At 42.1% G+C, this 15,424-nt stretch overlaps 1 protein-coding gene across 1 annotated transcript in view; it reads right to left on the minus strand.

Annotated features, from left to right (window-relative positions):
• The window catches only part of USP7 (ubiquitin specific peptidase 7), a 72,679-nt gene that overhangs the window by 38,188 nt on the left and 19,067 nt on the right, over window positions 1–15,424 (minus strand). The window contains exon 2 of the mRNA XM_054391215.1: window positions 801–905. Coding sequence (XP_054247190.1) covers window positions 801–905 — 105 coding nt within the window. The remainder of the gene's footprint in view (window positions 1–800; window positions 906–15,424) is intronic.

A 15,424-nucleotide genomic window follows, 5' to 3' on the forward strand; every position in this document is an offset into this window, starting at 1 on the left:
GCCACTGTCTTCCTTCATTTTTCCCCTCTCTTGTCAGTGTCCAAGCGGTCCATTATATATGTACTCTGTGCTGCACACCAGGCTAGCAAGAGAGCAATTGCACTGATGTGTAAATAATGCAACTGCAAGCAGCTAATCTGATTTACAAGACTTGGAAAAGAGGCATCATTCACTTATGTGATGCAAGGCTTCAGGAATGTTTCTGCAATTACAACATTTTGCAATAACACTATTTTTCTGTGTCAATGCAGAGCAGCAAGATGCAGCCAGACACTCCTTATTCAAATATGATAATGAGAAACTATTAGAGTATTGCTTAAGTCACATTTTAACCCTAAAAGATGACCCAAGACAGAGTGGGCTAAAGTTCCTAACCACACTGGAAGTCCACAAAGAAGCTTTGATGAACCACTGACTGACCATACAAAGACTGACAAGAGAGCAGGACATAAGGAATTGCATAACTGACAAAAACACTGTTCAGCAAAGAAACAGCTGCAGTAGGTTTAAAGGGAAGTATCACAAAACATAACAATGGACAGTATCACTTTCAGCAGTTTTTAAATGAGTACCTAGAAAGTAAGTGAAGAAAATCACAAGCCCTCAAATGCCTAATCCTATTGTACAGCTATGGTAAAAGGAAGCCTATACAGAAACTCAGCAGTCATAACCACAGAGGGTTTTGGGTTTTAATGAGATGAAGTTCAGAGGGCACAGAGAAAACAAGGACCATTTTGTCCTCAAACAGCAGAACAATAAGAAAGCCAAACCCCCACTTTTTAAATAAAATATTTACTTACCATCTTCCATGTCTTCTTCAGTGTTGTTATGTCCATCAGCCATTGCTACGTTCCCATTAATGACAGGATTTTGAGTAATTCTTGGAGGATCATCTGTATCTCCAGCTAACACAGAAGGAGAGAGGTAAAAATTAATCCACTATATTAATATTCCTGTCTCAGGTAATGCTTATGAGACACACAAAGGGCATACTTGTGCAAAACGGCATCTACTTAAAATCAGGGTATGATAGTACTGCAAAAATCTCTCAAACAGATGAAAACTTACAAAGCAAAAAGTCTGTATTAATGCAGACTAGAAACACAGATTACTTAGTCATTCTTACAGTTTCCAAATGGCCTTACAGTCACCATCTTATAATCAAGTCTCATTAAATAAAGACAAACTGGTATTAAGTTTTGCTACAGTAATTGTTTAAGAAGTACATAAATACCACCAAAAGAAGAGACACGAAACACCTCCATGAACTAAAACACCAATATTTTAAAGCTTCATTGATTTGACTGAACTAGCTTTTCCCAAGTTATCCAACAACTGAATGCCTCCCTCCATTGCTTGCACATCAAAAGCTGACGGATCATTTCAGCATGATTACAGGGAAGCAAATACATTCTTAAAATAAACTTTTTTTTTTTTTTTTAATAATCAAACTGCAAAAACTATAACCTCTTGCAACCACCCTAAAGATAAGCACATTCTACAACACCACAACTCCCCCAGGGTCATTGATTTCTGGAAACAACACCACTTTCTCACCACAAAACTTCACACAGGTTACTGACTGTGTGGGCAGCCCGGGATGCGGCGACTCTCCTCGGGCAGGGTTCCCGTGGGAACACCCCTGGACCGCTCCCCGCGGCGCCGAGCGGCCCGGCTCGTCAGGACCCTGGACAGAGCCGGCCGCGCGGCATGCCGGGCCACACAGGGCCTCCACCCGCAGCGAAGAGAGCGCGGAACCGAGCGGCCCGGTGTCTGCGGGACACCCAGCGCGGGAGAGAGCGCGGAACCGAGCGGCCCGGTGTCTGCGGGACACCCAGCGCAGGAGAGAGCGCGGAACCGAGCGGCCCGGTGTCTGCGGGACACCCAGCGCGGGAGAGAGCGCGGAACCGAGCGGCCCGGTGTCTGCGGGACACCCAGCGCAGGAGAGAGCGCGGAACCGAGCGGCCCGGTGTCTGCGGGACACCCAGCGCAGGAGAGAGCGCGGAACCGAGCGGCCCGGTGTCTGCGGGACACCCAGCGCAGGAGAGAGCGCGGAACCGAGCGGCCCGGTGTCTGCGGGACACCCAGCGCGGGAGAGAGCGCGGAACCGAGCGGCCCGGTGTCTGCGGGACACCCAGCGCGGGAGAGAGCGCGGAACCGAGCGGCCCGGTGTCTGCGGGACACCCAGGGGAGGAAAGAGCACAGAACCGACCGGCCTGGCTGCTCCGGTCCCGTCTGAAGGCAGCTGCATCTCCCCTGTACAAAAAGGAAAAGCACGGACAAGGTGTAGAGCTGTGCGGGTGGTGGCTGAAGTCTTTTGAAAAGCCTTCTGATCTAAGGCCGGAGCTCCGGCAATGCCGCGCCAATGTGAAGCTGGACAAGCCACCAACCGCGACAGAGTCCTCCCTCTCCTCACAGACCTGCGGTGGTAGGTGCGTGCAACATGCCTCTGCAGCCTCAGTCCGTTACAGCACACACAATCGGGATTCCCATTCCAATGATGTATTCTTTTCAGTAAAGCCACGCAACTAGTAACCTCTGCCCTAAGCATGAAAAGAAACAGAGCAGGCTAGAGACTCGCTTCTGGATTAGAGCTGCTAAAGATCATAAACTTAATGCTCTAGCACAGCTTTCATAAACTTCTCAGGATGCAGCAAACCTCAGAGCGAAATGTACATACTGAGACATACTGTATGCAGCACTTCCATTAAGGCACACACTCATTTCTCATTATTAGTACAAAAGCAAACCCAATATGTTTTCAAATTTGGATTTCATTAGAAAAATGCTGGCAGAAGTCTGGCTCCTGAGCAATACAGCTGCAGAAGCCCCACCAGCAGTCCGCTGCACTGGCAATGTGGGACAACAGCAAGTGGAAATAAACAGAAATTACAACAGAATTAAGGGGAGGACAGGCTTAAACTGCTGCAACTCAAGAATAGGGAAAGGGACAAAAAGAAAAGAAGGAAAGATCTCACTGAGCTGATTTCCAGCAGCATGGTGAGAGTCTAACAAGGAAGCTGTCCTCTGGCTCACTTGTGTCTGGAAGCACACTATGCCTATAGCAATCCAACAATTATATACATTACTTTTATATTAGGATTTTTTCAGGTTTTGTCAAGTTATCATCAAGGCAACTTTGCATCTAGAAAAAAACATAAGCAAACACCCGAGGAATAATCAGTTCTTCGCTAAAATATTTTGGATGAGCTTTTAACAGACGATTTCTGTCTGGGTATTTTATGGGAAAAGGCCTTTCCTTGACTAAGAAAAAGAGCTCTGCATCCCTCAAAACTATGAACAGTTAGAGAAGAGGAAGAAAACACACAAGAGATCACAGCAAAAGCAGTCAATGTAAGACAAATAGAGGCAGCTTCTGAGAGATACTATTTAGTGATAAGAAAAACTGAATCACGATGTGTGCCACCGCTGCCTTTTCTGACATACGTTGACACGCGTTTTGTAACACAGCTGGTAGATATGGAACCCAGATAACACAGCGAATGTTTTTGGCTTCTGTGAATAAAGGAAATTAGAAACTTTTGACAAAACCCAACTACTGCAGCAGACGTTTTGCACAAACAAAACACAGTCCTTGTTCAACATTCACCAGCATATAGTATGAGAACACCTATTTCCAACAACAGCGTTGAAAAACCAGTAATTTACATTTCCCTTTGTTCTCTTTAAGAGCTCATAGGAAAGAATTGTCAAATCATACTAGGATTTAATTAAGAAACATGTTTTCCTTTGCCTCAAGCAGAAGGATGCCAAAGACTTATTCAATTATACAATACAGGATTAAGAAACAGAAAGAAATACCTGTCCACACTGGCCAGGAAAACCTTCCTACCAAACATACTACAACTTAAGCCACAATGTGTCAAAAACCACAATCTGTTCATCAACCAAAAGTTAACATAAGTTACACAAATTAAGAAAGTGTAACAACAAAGCATGGAGTGACCTTATGAATGAGGAATGTTATTAACTCTGGGAATACAGTGTTGCAAAGTATTTTTAAAATGCAGCTTTTGGTACCATAATTTTAGACACAGTTGGACTATTTGATGAAGAGCATCTGGAGATGCTTTCTGCCTCCCTACAATGCAACACACAAAACTTCATAGCTATTATTTCATTACAAAAAGGAATACAAGGAAGAGGTAGTGATGACCATTTCTTCTGAAACATTGATGGTTACATACAAATACAGCTTTCTATCTACCCATACCACAGCACTACAAACAATACATCTAAAAGTGTTAGAGATTAAGATAGTCTCCCAAGAAAAGGCATTTCACATATTAAATATTTTGAACAACCCAAGAGCTTTCATTTATTCACTGAAAAATCATGAATGCCAAAATGAAATTGAGTCAAAAAACGGAGGCATGCAACTGGAAAGAAACTGTCACATGACAATATAGTTTAGAAATTTAGAAAAAAGTGTCAGTCACCCTAGACAAATTATATATATATATATATTATATATGAATGACTGTGCAGATGCACATTTCTCATCGCTCATTAACTGAGTCTGCCACTGAAATGCTGAGATGAAAGTCTGAAAGTAAAATGGTTATAACAATTGATGCTAAGGGTGAAAAAAAGAACAAACAAAAACCCATCTGAAACTAGTTTTGCTATGGGATGCCAGCCTGTACAGGAAGTATCAAACAAACAAACAAAAATTCTTCATTATGGACTATGACTTCAACATTCCCATGCTCAAATACTCACACTGTTAAGTAATCAGAACAAAAATAGCACCAATGATTAAAAAGGACTGTTGCTTCAGATGGATTCAGATGGTTTAATAAGATGAACTCAATGTCACTGAAATAGATATTGCTCTACCATTCTACTGGCACCAGTAATTCAAATTGACAGGGAAGAAATATCAAAGTCTGCTAACTTTTTTTTCCTATTAATGAGGAAGCAGAAAAGATTTTGCGAGGGTTGTGTGACTTTTGGCACAACATAAGTCTTGTTAGAAAGGAGTACTGCAGAATTTCTTCTCTCTCCAGGACGTAGGATACACTGTTCAGCAATAAACATGTGCTTGCAGTCACATGCAGATAGAAGCTATAGACTGACTCCACTACTGCAGCAATTAAGTTACAGAGGAAAACTGCTTCTGCTTTAACAATGACAGTGAGCTACTAATTTCATAGAATCAAGAAGGCTGGAAGAGACTTCAAAGATCATCGAGTCCAACCTGTCACCCTAAACCTCATCACTATCTAAACCATGGCACCAAGTGCCACGTCCAATCCCCTCTTGAACACCTCCAGGGATGGTGACTCCACCACCTCCCTGGGCAGCACATTCCAATGGCCAACCACTCTCTCTGTGAAGAACTTTCTCCTCACCTCCAGCCTAAACCTCCCCTGGCACAGCTTGAGACTGTGTCCTCTTGTTCTGCTGCTGGTTGCCTGGGAGAAGAGACCAACCCCCTCCTGGCTACAACCTCCCTTCAGGTAGTTGTAGACAGCAATGAGGTCTCCCCTGAGCCTCCTCTTCTCCAGGCTCAACACCCCCAGCTCCCTCAGCCTCTCCTCATAGGGCTTGCGCTCAAGGCCTCTCCCCAGCCTCGTTGCCCTTCTCTGGACATGCTCCAGCAATTCAACATCTTTCCTAAACTGAGGGGCCCAGAACTGGACACAGTACTCAAGGTGTGGCCTAACCAGTGCTGTGTACAGGGGTACAATGACCTCCCTGCTCCTGCTGGCCACACTATGCCTGATGCAGGCCAGGATGCCATTGGCTCTCTTGGCCACCTGGGCACACTGCTGGCTCATGTTCAGGTGCCTGTCAACCAGTACCCCCAGGTCCCTTTCCACCTGGCTGCTCTCCAGCCACTCTGACCCCAGCCTGTAGCTCTGCATGGGGTTGTTGTGGCCAAAGTGGAGCACCCGGCACTTGGACTTGTTGAATGCCATCCTGTTGGACTCTGCCCATCTGTCCAGCCTGTCAAGGTCCCTCTGCAGAGCCCTTCTACCTTCTAACAGATCAACATCTGCTCCCAGCTTGGTGTCATCTGCAAATTTACTGATGATGGACTCAATCCCCTCATCCAGATCATCAATAAAGATATTGAACAGGATGGGGCCCAGCACTGATCCCAGGGGGACACCACTAGTGACAGGCTGCCAGCTGGATGTGGCACCATTCACCACCACTCTCTGGGCTCTGCCCTCCAGCCAGTTCCTAACCCAGCACACAGTGCTGCTGTCCAAGCAGCTTGGCAGCTTGGCCAGGAGTTTGCTGTGGGGGACAGTGTCAAAGGCCTTGCTGAAGTCCAGGTAGACTACATCCACAGCCTTTCCTATGTCCACCAGGCTGGTCACCTGATCATAGAAGGAGATCAGGTTGGTGAGGCAGGACCTGCCCTTCCTAAATCCATGTTGGCTGGGCCTGATTCCTTGTCCATCCTTCAGGTGTGCAGTGATTGCCCCCAAGACAATCTGCTCCATGATTTTCCCTGGCACTGAGGTCAGGCTGACAGGCCTGGAGTTCCCAGGTTCTTCTGTCCGTCCCTTCTTGTGGATGGGTGTCACATTGGCCAGTTTCCAGTCTTCAGGGGGCCTCTCCAGTGAGCCAGGACTGGTGGAAAATGATGGACAGAGGCTTGGCCAACTCATCTGCCAGCTCTTTCAGCACCCTAGGATGAATCCCATCAGGTCCCATGGACTTGTGAATATCCAAGTGACTCAACAAGTCTCGAACTAATTCCACATGGATTTCAGGAGTACAACACTGCTCCTTGACCCCATCAACCAGTTCAGGAGGCCAGTTATCCTGAAGTCCTCCTGCCTTACTGTTGAAAATGGAGGCAAAGAAGGTATTTAGAATCTCAGCCTTCTCCTCATCCTTAGTTACAATGTTACCCTCTACATCCAATAAAGAGTGGAGGCTCCTCTTGCCCCTCTTTTTAGCATTAATATATTTATAAAAATGCTTTTTGTTGTCCTTCACGGAAGCGGCCAGTTTAATTTCTAACTGTGCTTTTGCCTCTCTAATTTTTCTTCTACATGATCTAGCAACATCCTTAAACATATCACTAGTTGCCTCCCCCCCTTTCATAGATTTCAGTCATGACTCATTGTGCACCATATATTCAAAACTTGAAAGATTATAGATAAAGTTTGTCACTAGCTTTTGGATCTGGCAACCGCAGAGGAGAAACTGAGGCAGCCTCCCTAGCAGGTTATGAAACACTTCTACTTCCTTTGGAAGTGAAGGAGATCACAATGAAGGAGCAATAGCAATACCAAAACCTTGCTTACAACTGATTGTGCACAACTGCCTCATGATGGAAGTCACTAGTACCAAGGACTTTCACATGTCACAACAGGTAGTTTGCATAGCCCTCACTGCAGAATTCCCATGGCTATCCCAGAAATGACAAGGGAGTTGCACTACCAGTAGGGTAAGCAGGACAAGAACTCAGACAATCAATCATCCATGGCTCTCAGCAGCTTGAAGACTTTGATGATCCAAACTTCATAACCAGGGTTTTGCCTTTAGAGGTGAATGGAAGCTGAAAATACAAGACTTGCTCCTGCAGCTGGGCTAAATTGACACTCTAGAATCCAAGCCTTCACAATTTTTTTAAAAGTCTTAATACTATTTTTGGTGTGGGTTTGTTTGGTTTGCTTGGTTGTTTTTGTTTCTATTGCTTGTTGGTGGGGTTTTGGTTGGCTGGGGTTTTTTTTGTTTGTTTAGTTGGTTGGTTTTTGTGTTTGCTTTTTTTTAATATATAAATAGAACCATATGTACGTACACAAGAAATTGGGGGGTGTGAATTCCACTGAATGAATGAAGCTGCAGTAAACACTGAGAAAAAGGACCTACTGAGCAAAAAACATGGTAGTAAGAGATAAGAAGTCAGGCTATGTAAATCCCAATGAAAAATGAGCCAAGTCAGTCTTGTTGCAGTCAAATTCCATCAACATCAAAGGATATCAGTTGCATGTTGAACATGCAGTCTGTGTCAAAAGTCACTGCACTGCTCAAAAGCAGTGAAACCTGTAATGACCTGAGCTATCTCCTCAGTGTTCACTGCTTAAAACCTCTGCAACTGTAGAACATACTACAATCTCTTTTTAAAAGGTTTTAAACCCAAGTGTTGTTCAATGCATCAGTATTTTAAATACCTCAAACATCTAAAAGTTTACCTCTTTGGTGCATAATTCATTATGCCAGTATCACATGGATAATGCCACATGGCTGGGGCAGGGAAGAGAATTTAGTAAGAATTCCCATTGCTGGAAGTTATAATGAAGAAACATTCCATGATTTCAAGTACTACATTAAGTATCGCCTTTTTTACAATCAAACTGGCCTTTGCTATTGTTGGGCAGCATATCAGGATACAGAAATTGAAAAATTCCTGAAGCCAGCAGTAAACACAGAGCCTTTGGAACTATTTGAAGCAGTTAGCCAACTGTGGTGGTGCAGAGATCACTGATGAGACTCAATTGGAAAACTTAAGGCAAGAATACTACCTCTTGTAAGCAAACAGGAAACTCAGAAAAATGTGAAGAAGAAAAATAAATAGCTGCTTTTAAATGGAAAACACAACATCAGCAAGTAAGTTCACAAGTTTCTGTAGCGAAGACCCTGCCGACCATGCCTACAAGCAGCCTGCAGGTACTGAACCAGTGGGACTGTGTTGCATGTCTCAAGAATAACAGCTCACAAGAAAACCTGTGGGCTCCAGCAGCTTTTTCTCCAAAAGTCTGGAAACAATTTCTTTGAAAGCCAGCCTAACTAGACATTATTCTCAGAAGGCAGGGTTTAAAAAGAAACAAAACCAAAGACCACCACAACAAATCAAACAGACCAAACAAAACAAACAAACCAATCCCAGCCACACACCCCCAAATTAGCCAAACAAACTTCCAGCTCTATGATCTCCATGAAATTAACTTACAATACTCCATCTAAACTAGAAGTGTTCAAAGCAAAATTTTTCCCCTCATTTGCTTTGGAAGAACTCAGCCTTTCAAAAGCAAGAGAAATTATTTGGCCTCTAATCCCTACCTGCATGTAGAATACAAATACCATTCAATGCACAGAGGGACTCAGGAGAAAAGGGACAAAATGAAAAGCATCCTACACAGTTTTATTCTTTCAAGACAGTCCTAAATTGCTATAATGAAAATCTGAAGAGGTATCAACCAATTTCTGCAGCGTGGCTGCCTTTCCAAAGGCATCAAAACATAAAGCAACTCACCTAAAGCACTTCAAAAAGGATAAAAGAGTAGCAGATCTGGAGATTCACTTAGCGAATAGAATGGGAAGAAAGAACAGGGGAATATATAAATCCCAAAGATCCTACAGACTGATGTCAAGGTGTAGATAACTACTGCCATAGATGTTTCCCTAACTTGTAAATATCCTGGAATTTGCCTGTCCAGCCAGAAGTTAATTCTCACATTAGTAAGTGATGGGCAATTTGCTTTTGTTTAATTTATTATTTTTCTTCTTTCATGGTTTATTATTTTTTCATTACTTGTTCTGGCGTCCAAAGGACTATCCAATGATGCAAACCTCTAAACAAGAACACTATGAAGGATAACAACTAAGTCTCGAGGGGAAATGTTTTCTAGAGACCAAACAGAAGATGAGAGACAAGCTTATAGTTTAAGGGAAAAAGGTATTACAAGCAGAGGGAGTAATACGACTTACAACTACGGAGACAAAGTTTAAAAGTCTTCAATGCTTTCAAACTTTGCCTTTGCAAATTTACTAAGAAAGAAAGGAAGTGGAAAGGACGTTTATTTACTATAAAGCAAGTAGCCAGCATTTGATCTTAAAAAAAAATAATTAGAAACAGTATTATATGGAATTTCCTTGCCTCTAATTGTCATATGAAACAAATAACTATTACATTATTGACTGAGAACTGCAAATCCCCTGTAGAAGGAGATGATGCTATGCAAGACAGTAAATGAAGAAGAAAACATTACTGGGATGGGACAACTTCCTGAAAGCAGACTCATCTCTGCCATGCCTACAAAATGTTTAGCAATGACTAGACAGACAGTAGCACTGCAGCCACCACTTATTACACTGATCAATCATTAGATTGCTGTTGCCCTGTATTCCTGTCATTATGTTTGCCTGTCCAAAGAGAACATTTTGACAAAACACAGGATGGCAAGACTGATTTTAAATTGTACCAACGTACCTAATGAATCAAAAGGATCATTTTCTTGGGTTGACTACTCTATTCTTAAATAAAACAAAGTTATTACTTAAATAAAACAAAGTTATTACTCTCAGAAGTTCCTGAAACTAAAACAGCACTCATGAAAGATACCAGTCTGTAAAGTAAATAGTATTTGAAACTTCATCCTACTGAGACAGCCATCTTTATGTGGAAAAAAAAGAGGTACAAGGTAACTGTGGAGAGTGAAACAGCTGAGAAAAAAATAGCGCACACAGAACCTGCTCTATAAACTAGGCAATTTTCTGCAGCAACTCATTTATCTGCTTATCTTCCAAGAGATCAGCAGCCTGATGAGACTTTACAAAACAGAATGTGATGTCTTAAAAAGTGAACAACTTCTTGTATACATGCATCAAGCTTTTGGGGTATTACCAATGCAATTACTCAGTGGACCAAAAGCTGCCGTTTAAGAAGTAACCCAAAAAGCTTTACTAAAACAAAGAGTGACTAAATGACTGCCTGCTTTTAGCAGTTATACTCATTGCTTTATGAATAATTCAGTGTTAAATGAAAGACTGCACAAACTAGAGTTCAGTTTGGACACCAACAACACACCTATAATTATCCAACATATTTACAACTTCCTGCTCTTGCTGAAGGAGTTTGCACAGCCTTCTCATTTTAAGAATATTTTTCATACACTTTTGAAGCCCCAAGTGTTTTACGAACTTGGGGTAGACAGCAGCACCAGCATAAGTTTAACCTCAGTACACTGATGCATTATCAGAAAGATGCCAACCTGTCTCACTAAGTTGACTTTACCCATTCCACACTGCCACAACCTCTTGGCAGTCATCAGGGTAAGAGAAGGCCTGCTGAAAAATCATTCATACTTCCTTTTCTTAGTCTGATGAGGTTTCTTAGTTTATATTACACTTCTAGAAAACTATCAGATCCAGAAGAAAGGAAGGAAAACTGCTTCTGGCTCTCCTGTAATACTCAAACCCCAGTAACTAGAACAGTTGACAAGACAAATTATTTTCTCCTGCGATAAGGAAAGGCTGAAACATCAGAAGTGTCATGACCTATTATGGCAACAACTCACTAGGCTTGCACTACCTTCTCTTTACTGTATCCAGAGCAGTGAACCTACAGAAGCAACTACCCAAACTTGTCACGTCTTGCCTCTGCATTCCAGAGATGGTAGCATGATTAAATCTTTGCTCAAGAGAAGCACTCAATCCCAACCTACTGAACACACCCTAAACAATTTTTCCAGTATCACACCCCTCTTTATGGTTTATTGCTTTACTGAGTAAGGGACTTATCTCTTGCAACAACAAATGCTAAGCTCTTCGGCAATCATCACTAGAAAGGCTGAAAAACTACTTAAAAGAACAATGAACTTCTGGCATGGGGAAGAAAAGGACATACTGTCTAGCTGGAGTCAGGGCAGTCCAAGCAGCACAGAGCATCTGTGTGCATACACTACACTACATTCAGCATACTATAGCACTGTGATGATATTCTTGGTGTTTTTAAAAAGACAATTAAATAGCAATTAAAACAAGTTTGTTTGGATAATAACGAGCACCCCATGGGACTGCCGTTTATGCTCCCACTTAGCACCTCCCTCTTTTCTTGTGAAAGCCTCAAAAGCACACACATTCACCACCTAAACCAGCTCAGTCTTAAACAGACAGCTACAAACGTTTCCAGAACTTCTCCAGCATTTTGGACAAGTACAGCCCACAGCTTCAGAAAGTGTTGGGGTATATCTAGTCAAGTAAATACTACGACTGAATGCTTGCTATATCCTTCAGCAGCAAAAAGGTTTTGCATGTTTAACAGCAATATAAAATATTGCCTTACAGGGGTTAGTATAATCACATACAGCACTTGCCCAAACTAGCTCTGAAAGGAGGATGATTCCATGAGGTTACTTTGTAAGAGTCAAAACATTACTCCCCATTATTTCAGATGCAGAAATTCTGTCTGAGAATGGATTTATGCTTACAGCAAATGCTAGTTTTACTGCTCTCTCCTGTCTTGACATACATGCTGAACTTCACACAAGTAGAAGCATAGAAAGGTAGCATGAATTTTAAACTGTTGAACCCTTGTTGATTTGTGTTAGAGATCAAATGTCAACATTTCCTAGCAAAGAACAAGACTGGATAGTAATATGAATTTTGCACTGCAATTAATTTTACCAACACTAGGAGGGGAAAAAAAAAACCCTAACTTTTAACCTCATATATTAATTTACCTTTAAACAGGGCAGATTGCTCCAAGCGAGAGGAACTGTGGAATGAACACATCAGAGACTCATACTTAGGATCTAACATCTTAAGCATTGCTTCCTGTTATTTTCAGTCATGCGTTCAAAAGTCTCCCTTTAGCAAATCTCCAGTGCTAATGCTAGTTTTGTTTTACCTCTTTTTTCTTCATTTGATGCTGTAAAGAGAAATGGATAGATATGTAAAATAGATTCACAGGAATCTGACTCAAGTGATTACTGGTAGCTAGTAGTCTGGAGACTAGGCTTTTGTGAGAAGAAGGAAAAGCAAACAAATCTGTAAAACCTGGTACACAATTGTGAGAAAGCAAGCAGAGTTAATGGTATTTCCTTCTCATTTGACAAAAACAGGCTTAAATCCATTTGTTGAATAGTAAAGTAGTCTAAATCAAATATGCTCATGAGAAATCACACCTTTTAGGTTAACTATGCAACTACTGAAATTGTTTTAAAGGTACCTGTTATAGCAAAGCAGCATTGAATCACAAACCAAATCACCTACAAACGTGAGCTGGTAGTCCTCTGGCCAATTTGAAAAAAAAAAAAAAAAGAAAGTAAAAAAAGAAAAAAAAAGAGCAATCTTGTCCTTGGGTAAACAGACAGTGGTGATCTATGCTGTGACACACACTGTGTGCCCTGCTCAGTAAGGATGCACAACTGGAAGACCTTGGAATTTCCTAAGCACAGTACTTGATTATTCTGTATTTGAAGCAGTGCTTCTATAAAGAATTGCTATGGGCTCCACTTAGCCCAGAGCACTGAATACTATAACAATCTGCATTATAATGTGGAAGCAGAAAGGATACTGTTTATAAGGGAGAACTGTAAATAAAGCCTACTCTTCATGCTGGTTTGACTTCTTCCTGGAACAAACTACTCAAAGATAAGGACAGAGAAAACAGGCTGGAAATATACACTTCAGAAAAAAAAGGTGACTAAAGGGAAGAAAACAAGATATGCCAAACAAACATTCTGAATAGCATGGAAGGGAAAAAAAACAAGCCCATCAGAGAACAATTATTTTCTACTACTTAATGTAAAGCTCCTTGTATTGTAAATCACCAGAATGTCAGTTTAAAGGAAACAAATACAATCTTTTATCATGCTGCATGTGAAACTTCTGAAAACTATGAAACAGGCCAGGACACCTTCTCAGCTCTCTCTGGCTCAAAGGCAGCTGCACCAGTGCAAAACAGGAGGTCCACAGAGCAGAGTACACAGGTTTGACGCCAGCCAAAGGAAAGCACAGCAGGCTGAAGAGAACATGACTAGGGAAGGACACTGCTGTAGGGCACCCTCCTAGGCCTCTATCTCATGGATCTGAGATTTCCTGATCCGTGGACAGTGTCCCTGCATTTCAAAACGCCCTATGAGCATGCGCCCCTACTTTTCAAACCAGCAGACATGGGTAGTATTTACAACATTCCAGCAAGAAGTGCCACAATTTAACTATCTTATACAAAATAACTCTTCTTGTTTTCAACCTGACCTCAGTTGTTACATTCCACATTCTCTGGGTCTAACATTACTTGTTGCACCTACCCCTGCCACTTGGGCTTTTCAGGCAGAATTCTAGCACATCTTTCCTCCTGTTACCCACAGTAGATCAGTCAGAAACTTCCTAGTCTATTTAGCCATTACTGCTACAAGGGCCATTTCACACCTTTATGATCTTTATTTTCCTCCTTGCAACCTCTTTATTTCTCCGCCACCTTTTTAAGATGGAAGAAGAAAGCAAGGCTGGTAACCAGGCTGCACTCAGTGTTCAAGATGCAGAAGCAGAGTGAATTTATACAAAGCATGTATTATTCCCCATTCACTTCTGAAGGCAAAGCAATGAATGGAATAAGATTCCATCAGGAGTGGTGAAAAAACAGGGAGGCAGCCTCCAGAGGCTCAGACACCCTCAGGCTGAGCACAGCAGGGAAGGGAACTTGCCCTGCCTCCCGTGCCCCAACGTTTAACATAAGCATCTGCTACTGACAGACCTCAAGACACAAGACACCAGGTTAAACAATTTTTGCTCAATCAAGGGTGGTTAATCTTATGCAAATAATGCAACTTTTCCATAAGAAGCTTTTGAACATTCATACTGAAAAACCTGTTGCCAGCCTCATTTTTTTTTTTAATTAAAAAAAATAAATTCAAGACTCACAACACATATTTGCACTCTATAAACTTGGGTAGAGAAACAAACACGAACAAAGCCCACATGCCTATCATGAAGGTGTTTAGTACTTTGTGTTCAAAGTCATGCAACCAAGTCATGCTTCTCTTCCACTTCAAAAAAGTAATCCCAGCTGCCAAGAAGCATCCAGACAGTGTGGGACAGGGAGCAGGATGAGCCCTGGACTCCACACCCAGTCCTACACCCACAGGTGATGGCTTCACCTCCCAGCCCATCTGAGCCACCGCAGCCCTGCATGGCAGATTAGCAGCGGCCGCAGCCGGAACGTGCAGGGCTGAACCAATTAGTGCAGGTCTGCCCGGTGCTGATAAATCCTAACCCCATGTCAGGGTCACTTTTACAAGTCTAGATTAACCGTGGGGAAAACGACAACAACAATTTAAACCATTCAAGGTTTGGAGTTTTTGTTAAGTGCTTTCTGTGAACTGACACACACGCACACGTGCACGTCCTGTACAGAGCAACATTTACTGCTTCCTCCGGGCAACAGAAGGACCACTGCTGGCAACATCATCTATTGAAATTCAATTTTCATTATGTTTATTCATGTACATTTCAAGTATGATGGTAAACTACTATTTTAAGAGATTCCTACTACCCAAAAAAATCTACACTTCGGGTTTATTTTACCATTTGTTTTCACTGCAATTAACAAGTAATTATGCTCTTATCTAAAATTATCAACTGCAGAATTAACAAAATATTTTTCCCCCAATAAGCTGGACAAGAAGGTGCGTTTTTGTTTTCCAAGACA

Source organism: Indicator indicator, chromosome 22 (assembly GCF_027791375.1).
Source record: "Indicator indicator isolate 239-I01 chromosome 22, UM_Iind_1.1, whole genome shotgun sequence".
Classification (NCBI taxonomy): domain Eukaryota; kingdom Metazoa; phylum Chordata; class Aves; order Piciformes; family Indicatoridae; genus Indicator; species Indicator indicator.